Genomic DNA, 9,364 nt, shown 5'->3' on the forward strand with positions numbered 1-9,364 from the left:
CAACGGATGCGGCGACTAAATGTTCTGGCACTCAATGTCGTCTTGGTGGCTTTCTTTGTCGTATGCACGTACACAAATAGTATAACCTATCAAGCGGATAGACGTCAAATTGTCTACACTCCGCAATCAACAGAACTGGTCGAAAGTCTTCAAGGAATGCATCCGAGAACGCAAAGAATGGCTTCTGTAAGCAGTGGGAGCGAAACTGAAGTGACAAGCGAAACCAAAGAAGGGACGGAAGTCGAAGCTTGGAACACGACATCAGGACTTTCTTTATCTGCTTGCATCTCGGAAGAGGAAATTGTCGCCGCACCCAAACATCATATCTATGTCGCAGCCCCCCTTTTCAATTCTGCGGCTTACATTGTAGACTTTCTAAAAAGCATCGAAAGTCAAGACTATTCTGAAGTTACTGTTGTGATTTATGATGATGCTTCTCCAGATGGAAGTGCAGACAAGGTTGCGTCTCTTACGCCCTCTTTTCCCTACAGTATTGTGCTCTTGCGCGGCAACGAGAGGAAAGGCCCTTCCCATGCCAAGCTAAAGCTTATAGATGCCATACGTCAAATGGCAAGACCTATGGACCTGGTCCTTTTCATAGATGCTGACGATAAATTCTTTCACAGAAATGTACTGGATGAGGTGGCCTCCACTTTTCGGAGGAAAAAGCCTTGGTTCGCTTACGGTCGCATTCGAGGGTATTACGAGGAGCAATGTGGGCCTCCCCCCTCAATCGTCTATAATGCCAAAAACAAAACATCTAGTGTACGAACAGGCCCATGGTCCTATTGTCATCCTCGAGTGTATCGTGCATTTCTACTGGACTACTTCAATGAGACGGATTTTCGGGATCCGCGATCGGAACGATGGCTGCTGAAATATACCGATCGCCAGATGGTCTACAAGGCGCTCGAACTTTCCGGTGACGAAAAAGTCGCCTTCATGGATGGCGAGCAGCCACATGTTTACTACCGTATGACGGGAAACTCAACCGTCTACCTGGACAAGGGGATCAAGGATAAGGATTTAAAGTACATTCAAGGATTGCATGCAGAACCTACAGCGTTGCTAGAGCCCATCCACATTGTGAGCTGCGCCTATAAACGTGTTTCAATATTATTCGAAGTCCTTAAAACGAATATAGAAAAACAAGATGTAGGGATGCGGCCCATTTACATTCATATATGTAACAATGGGAACGACGAGCAGGCAACAACAATCCAGTCCATCCTGAACGGCATCAAAAGCTTGGCTGGGTATCGTATTCGGACTTTCAGGGACAATCCAGGTGGTTTTGCGCGGTTTCACATGATGCAGGATGCAATTAAGGAGTTCGGTGTGGACTATTTTGTCCTGCTTGATGACGACATCCAGCTGCCAGTTCCGCATGGTCTAAGAGACCTTGTCGCCGAGGCGAGGCCCCTAGAATACAACAGTTGGTGGGGGAGGCATTTCAAGGGACCAGACAAGGACTACCATTCCTCTCGACTGAGTCCGCCGGACCTCAAAGCCGGAAAACACAGCAACGTAATCAAATTCCATTACGCCGGGACGGGGCTTGCGGTAATTGATGCGGACATTGCTCGATTTTACTTCTTCCTGCTGGATAAGGTGTGTAGGAAGAGTGACCGACTTTTTTCTGTGTGATTAGAGTCGTAGCACATTTTTAACACTCCTTTCACGTTTAAATGCTTCATCTATGCATGAAACAGGTACCTGAGATATATCGGAAAGTGGAGGATCTTTGGCTGTCTTACGTCGTCCATCAACTGGGCTGGAGAGTCCGCCGCATTATTATGGCCGATGTCAATTTCATGGAAGACGCGACGTTAAACATGAATAATTCAACTAGGAAGCTTGTGCAAAGCACATCTTTGTGGAAAGATCTAAAGCCCGTCAAGCTGAAAATGCTTGAGGAACTTCGTTCCTGCGGTTGGAACGTGTAATACAATCGAGTTCACTTTTGTCGACACGTGCATTTTCATTTTGGCACGGCTTAAAGTCTTAAGCATAAAGAGTATATGTTATGGGAAGGGGTTCTCGCATGTACTCGCGCAGATTTCATAAGCTTCGACAACCATTTGAAGCCGTCTTCACAGGGTACTGATGGTGGTGCTTCGCCTCCGCAAGAAAGAATCACTTTATGGAAAGGTTTGACTCTCTTTCGATAAAGCCTCAGCTTGTGAAAGTCAAATAGAGGACGGAATAATATCAGAAAAAGTCGATGAATTGCTAATTTGACGGCCGTCCGCTTCGTTAAAAGTAAAAAGTCAACGAAAGCAACTACTCTTCTTGCTTGGTGCTCAGGTTTGGGTTTAACCGATTTTTGAAAAAAAAAGGAATGCTTCTTCTTGATTCGCATTAGCTTTGTGGTGGTTGCACCCCTTTTGTCTGCTCTCTCTTGTCGAAAAATTCGATCTAAGATCAGCTTGTGCTACTTCCGCTTCACTGACATTGCGTAATCTTTTTCCGAAGCCATACATGTTGGTCGCCCTACCACGGCTCCATGGAATCCAGTCACTCTGGTATGTTACATGTTTACGTGCTTCCGGCATTTCCACTCTCACTCGAAAATACAATACAATACGCTTCACAGTGTTGATACCCGCATATTTCCAAGAAAGCTGACAGTTAAATACACTTGTCGGTGCTCCATCACTCATAAATAAATGAACGAGAAGAGAGAAGCACTCCAAGAACAGCCGGAGGAAGCAACGTTACACCCCCAACCATGTCATGAGCCAGCTGGACTGCGGGAATCTTGCGTGAAAACTATAACCCGACATTTCGACGTTTTAACACTCCAACGATATCGAAATTGGGTCATTCCTGTGGATCTCTTCATGCAGATATTGCGAGGGTGCCAGTCGATTGCGTGGGTAAATTTAGCAGACACCATGCTTGGAGTGGTGAAAAATTTGCCATGTCTGCAGGTTCCTGAAGTCGACGAAGTATTCTGGAAGACAATATGCGAAGCTACGCTCAGCCCTACTACACCAATTGCTGTGCCCTATTCATCACTCGTCCACAATGTTGTGCGACATACGGTGTTTTTGAGGAACTACTCAGCAACGGCAGAAATGAATGGCGGAGTGCCAGGGGATGCACTAAAGGAGGAGGTGTGCGGACAAATGGCCCACATGAATGCAGCTAGCTTTCAGGGCCAGGCATGTGGTCAGACGCAAAAGAACGGGGATACCACATGCCTTCCAGTTAACAAGAAAGGCAAAATTACGAAGCTCGAGGGGCATATCAGCAGCGGTGAAGGTTTGACTGGCCGTCTTCACGAAAGAAATATACGAAATGATGAATCTTTAGACATCGAAGGACAAAGAAATGGACATAAAACGTCGAGCGAAGGCGGAAGCTCTTGCAGCGCCACCACAAGAATGCCTAGGATGCAACAAAAAGATGGAGACGGAGACCATGCGGCCGCTTTACGTGTCTTACAAGAGTTGAGAGATATTCCAGTATCTGTGCAGCTCTTGAAAGATGCAAATGGGGTCTGCCAGGTCGTGAACCAGGTTAGCAAATTAGTGCCAAGCGCGAAGGGGGATAAGGGGGCAGGAGGAGGCTCTGTCGGCGAAGGACAAGCAATGGAGGAGGTCGTTCAGGCAGCCAGACGGCTTCGGCGGAAATGGAAGGCTGTGGTGCGCGAGGAGAGTCGGACCGATAGTAAAGGTGTCAGGGGCGAGAAAGCCTTCATGGGTTCGGTCGAACTAGGAGCACGGGCGGTAAGTGTGCAAACCTGGATGGATGTCTACATCTTCGCACGGGAATACGAAATGTACCGACAGCAGTGTATCGGCAAAAGAGCATTAGCATTGGCGCATGAGCACGACTCCAAAAAGCGACGGATGCAGAATATCGAAGAGAAGCTTGGGGACGCGGCTGCGATTGAAAAGGAGATCTGGAAAGGCAAGCCCGCAGTAGGGAATACCGAACGCATTCGAAAACTGATAAAATATCGCCCGACCATGTCCGTGGCAGTCGCGCAAAAAGCCTTTGGTGGACTCAAATTTGTACCTCCGAAAAAGAAAAAGCATTTTAAGGTGCTCAAGGAGACAAGCTAATAAGCTGATCGGGGGACAACGCACGCAGTAGGAAAAAGGGACTGTTGATCTGTACAGAAGAGTGGCTCTCTTGGTCAGTTAATCATTTTTGAAATCTTGGAAATGGTGCTTGACTAGAGGTTACAAAAAATTTGTACAGCGCAGGTTGAAAGGTGAGTTGTATACTGGACACAAGAAATAGCTTGAGATAATTTTCGCCTCCTAGAAACCCAAAATAAGCGACATGCTTGCTTTGGGTATTACGCGTTTCAAAACCGGTCCTTTACCATTCGTCTTGAATGCTTTTTATCTCTACTTGTCAAATGTGAGATCACCACAAATCACAATACCCTGGCTCTACATGACTGTCTGACCGCGCGGAGGAACAAAGGAGGGCCCGGCTGGTGCCATCTCAGCATGCAACGGCCCCGTCGCGGGCTCCGTTGCAGCACATGATTGCTTTCCATTTCCAGCAGGTTCTGTTTGCTGACGCCGTCTTTCACTCTCCTGCTTGGACCACATTTCGTCCAGGAAATAGCTGAGGTCCAAGGGGACCACCGCCTTCTCCGTCGAGGAGGCATGGCTGCCCTCCACCTCGCCCTCTGTCGCTGCCTCCGCCATCCTGACGGCTAGCTCGTCCATCGCCACCAACGTCCCGGCCGTCAAAGGTGCCACGTTGTCAGGATTCTCTAGCAGCCGAGCGACTGCGGCCGCGTGGGCTTGTTCATCCCCCCCGTCGTCCTCCATGGGGCAGAGGACACCTCGAGAGACCAAGAACGTGATGAGGGCGGGGGTCGCATAGCCCGGTGCCCGTGAGAAATCTTGGAAGTCGAATTCAGCAAAGCTGTGTCGCAGGCGATGGTAAAGCTCTCCTGCCAGCATCAAAGACTTCTTGCAGCAATGAAACCCCGTCTCAGTCCTGGACCCAGGACACGGCAAAGGCGCACCGAAGGTAAAGGGAAAAGCAGCATCCAACGCGGTCACCAGTCTGGCCACCGTCGGGACTTCCTCCCCCCGCATGGCAGCCAAGATGAAGTGCGCGAGGTCCGGCTCACCGAGTTCCTTCAGTCGTGCGCCCACAGTGTTCATAGACGTGACCAGCTCGTCGACTAATCGACTTAAAGGACCTGGACGCTCGACACGAATGGCAGGCATGCTATCATGGGGCACATTTTCCATGGGTTCGATTCCGAAGTAACTCGCCACGTCCGAGCGGGTGACTATCATGAGAAAGCCAGCCCGTAGATCTGTCTTGCTTAAATGCAAACCGATCAAGCCGAAGAGTACCGTATCCCGCGCCGATTCTCTCAGAAGGCCCGATTGACTAATGAAATCGCCCTCATACGCCCTCCCAAAGCTTAACAATGATAACAGGGCATGAAAATTTAATTCATCCAAAGGTCTTGGAAATTTTAGCGGCAGCCCAACTCGTGCAACTTTGTCACGGATCTCACTCAAGGAAAATTGAGCCGCTAATCTTCCCACTGCCTCGTGGTCGACACGGACGATGCTGGTCCTCTCTGATGCCTGCATGTCCTTCTGAGCGCTCAAGATGTCGGTTGCCGTGTCGCGTAAGTTTTGGAAGGCCGAGTTGGGCGTCATATTCTATGCGGGGATCAGATACTTTTAGCTATGCCTGGTTGGGGCAATGTGAGACTTTTTGTAAGCGGTTCACTTCCTATTCACGGTACAAAGCAGCATACTTAGCACCTTGACCCTGTTTGCCATGCAAACAGTTGCACACTTTATCGCCCACTTATCCCGTGCTTACTTGCCTTCCTGTTCTTGTTGTGTCTGACTTTTCTCGCCGGGAGCGAGCGGGAGTCTTGGAATGGGCCCAAAATGGTAGCAATGTCTCACCCTGCAGTCCCGAAACACAACCAACCCGTCTATGGCTCATATGATAAAAATCGCAAAGATATGATGATGCTGGCCGCACGTAATGCAATTTTGTGCTTCGGTAATATCGCATGGCCTACAATTGTCAGCGCCTTCGGCCGCAGGAAGTAAACCTCCCCCCCATGCCTCCTTTACTATTCAATACAAATAATTTTGAAAACAATTAACGAAGAAAAAGTAATTATCCGTCTACAGCGTACAAATGATATCAAATATTTATCTCGAGACAATGTACAGGTTTTGACAACTTTCGCATTTTTTCGCTCTGTTACGTCTCCCCCCACAGAGGCCATGGAGATGTGGGAAGGCCCGCGACAGTAGGGGGGCCGCCGGTATTTGACCAGGACCTCGTCCACGCTCTCTCCCAGCCGCCCTACCCTTTCGGCCTCGACAGGGACCGTCACGAAGGACCGGGACCTGTCATCGTTCACGAGCACAGCCTCCCCTCCACCTCGCCCCGGCATCAGGCCAGCCTAAAGGTGAAATTCGTACGTTGCCGGTAATGTCTGAGCGAGGATTTTAGCACATTTATATTCCCATCGATGGAGGATATCTACTCGTGGTGAAGAATAGTAACGCATGTCACAGGTTGGAGGAATTTCTTACCACGATGGCGCATCCCGTCGGAGCCCTCGGAACCTCGGCGGCAGAATGCGTTCGCATACCCCTCGTGACCACGTTATGATGGCGACAAGACGGCCTCATTTCAAAAATTGCAGTGGAGAGGATCGGAAACTCCAACGAAGTGGCGGACGCTTAGGCGGGATCCGGCAAAAAGGAAGAAGCTCAGTAGCCGCGCCTGCCGGGCGCCATCAGTCGGCGAAGACAAACAAAACCGCTAGGGAAGAAGTAACAACACAGCAGCATCATCACCGCAGCGGGTGGGAGTCGGCATGGAGGTTGGGCCTCCAAAGGACATAGGCGCAGGCCCGCCCAAGCCCATAAGGAGGAAGGGGAAGATAAGCGAAAGGCCGGTGAAGGTGGCAGCAGCGGCCCTGGTTCCAGTGGTGGCCGGAAATACTGGAGCTCTTGGCGAAACGGCATTCTCAGTTCTACCTCGCGGCTACATTGATCCACTCGAGAAAAGTGAGGAAGTCGCTTCAGGGAAAACTAGGAGGCGCGGCCGCCTCGCGCGAAGGATTAGAAGCAGGGCCAAAAAAGGTGCCGACCTGAGCCATCAGCTTCAAAAGGCAAAAATGCTTACTAAGCTAGAATAAGTGGTGGGAAGAAAAATGGGCAACAACAATTTCACTGCTTTTTACATACGTGTAAGATTGTGTTACTGCGAAACCATTTCTTTTCCTCAATATCGCGGATTTGCTCCTCGAAAGAATTAGCCTTTTTGTAGTCCTTTCAGTATTGATGTAAAGAATGCATTTACGAAAGTTGGCGTTGCATGGCAACTTGTCCATTGACAAATCTACTGCCAAAGTGTGACTTCCCTGCCCATGGATCCATGAATGATGGCAATGAGAGACGAGTCCGAGGGGGTCAGAAGTCAAAGCCTATGATGGTGGTGACCGCTCCCTGGGTTTCGCTCGAGTGGGTGTCAGAGCCACACGCAACCCTGTAGCCCATGACCGCTTGCACGTGAAAAATGCAATCGACACGTGCAAAGGGAAGACAGACGCCGTCCTTGCCAGTCGTGGGTGGTTTTTGCGTGCGCTTGGTCGCGCTAGCCCGCCCGGCAGCATTAATACATCAATTTTAAGTAGTACCTCATCTGACTACTTCATCCCCGTTTTATGTCTTCTGTCACGTAGATAAAATAAAGCACAACGATATAGTTTATGTCTCTCTGCATTGAAATTGGAGAATAGAGGGCTACGATTGAAATGAAGTTGTATTTTTAGGCATTTTTCTTCGTGGGCAGACGTCGCCAGACAAAACTGGCAGCCATGTCTCGCTTAATCCGCTCGCCCGTCTTCTCAATTTTTAAAGCAACTTGTACATCATACGACAGGCATCCCTGCGGCAAGAGATACCTTATCGTTCACCATAAGAACGAGGGGGCCGCTTAGTCTTGTTTGGGATTTGCTTTGGTAGTTTTGGAAGGAGGTCTTGCAGGTCATGACGCTTGGACAGCGGTCAAACGGGAGGCAGTTGCGGACATGGGCAACACTTATAGTCAGTGCTCTTGCCGGCACGAAAGCGTTACATGACATGCACCGTCCCTTTGAAGCAGGTACTTAGATACAACACTTTATGGCGGCTCTTATTTGTGGACTGCTGTTGTCCTTGGTCTCATTCCGCTCGAATGAAATCGCTTTGCACGTTGACCAATCGCTATTTTTCACCTCTCTCCACTCCCCGACGCACAGAATTTACGCCAGATGGACATGTGCGGGAGCTGAAACTCGGTAGGTCTGATGTTGAAAAGAGCTGGAGTTGGTATTGAGTCGACCGAAAACATTCTTGGGTTATACCCGTACGTCTCACTCGTCGAAACATTATACAGACGAGGCATTAGCCGGGGATTGGGGCTACCGCCTTCTTGAGCCGTATATGGTGTACAATGAGAGTGATACCACACCAAATAATTATGATCCGTGGTTTCCGGGCTGCCCTGTGTTTGACAACTTGAATAAAGTGGCGAGCTTCGGATGCAATTTTATACGATTGAACAAGGACGGTAAGTCCCTTCCCCTCGATTTTTTCCAGATTCCAATTGTACATTTTAGGGCCATTGCTCTGTTCTTCCTGATCATTTACATTTTCCCCTGATTTCGTACAACTCATACATATTTATTTATAGTCTTGACGGCTTTCTGGGTGGATTTTAGCAAGACCGCGAGCACCACGCGGCCGATGAACCCTGACGGCCTCCTGCCCCAAATCCTGAGAGACCATCGGCCGGACCCCCCGCGCCAGGTCGGCCGAGAGACTATCCACGCAGAACGCCCCACCTACTATTACTGCTACCGCTTGATCCTCCTCATGTACTCGATTGCCTTTGAGTACGAACGGAGCGACATGCAATCCATCTTGCCGAAACTCGTGGAGGACTGGGATCGGGAGAGATGGTACATGGTGGACTACCTCAAACCAACGAATATAAACTGGAAGAATATTCCGCACCGTCAGTCCCCCATTGCTGTCTCGATGATGAAAGGGGATCGGATGATGATCGTGATCCGAGGTACAATATGGACAGAGGAGTGGTGCAAAGACTTCCAGTACCGGTGGGCGGACGACGAGGACGGCCTGTTCCCGGGTCGCACGCACGAAGGCATGTACTCTGTATTTGTCGATTTCTACAAGGGCCTCGAGGAGGAGGTCGAAAGCCGGCAGCCCGCGCATGTCCTCGTCACGGGCCACAGTTTGGGGGCAGGCATCGCGAACATGATCGGCCTGCGCCTGGAGAACAGCTTGCAGCACAAGCCTCGCGTTGACGTGATCGGCTTCGGGGGCCC

At 49.8% G+C, this 9,364-nt stretch overlaps 1 protein-coding gene across 1 annotated transcript; it reads right to left on the reverse strand.

The window, feature by feature from the left end:
• Positions 1 to 5,280: 5,280 nt before the first annotated feature.
• NGA_2071810 (uncharacterized protein) lies at positions 5,281 to 5,695 on the reverse strand (the record flags this gene model as incomplete). The annotated part of the gene is made up of 1 exon (XM_005855630.1): positions 5,281 to 5,695. A coding segment is annotated over exon 1 (374 nt), but the record flags the coding sequence as incomplete, so codon positions are not given.
• Between the last annotated feature and the right edge of the window lie 3,669 nt (positions 5,696 to 9,364).

Source organism: Nannochloropsis gaditana (genome assembly GCF_000240725.1).
Source record: "Nannochloropsis gaditana CCMP526 unplaced genomic scaffold scaffold150, whole genome shotgun sequence".
Classification (NCBI taxonomy): domain Eukaryota; class Eustigmatophyceae; order Eustigmatales; family Monodopsidaceae; genus Microchloropsis; species Microchloropsis gaditana.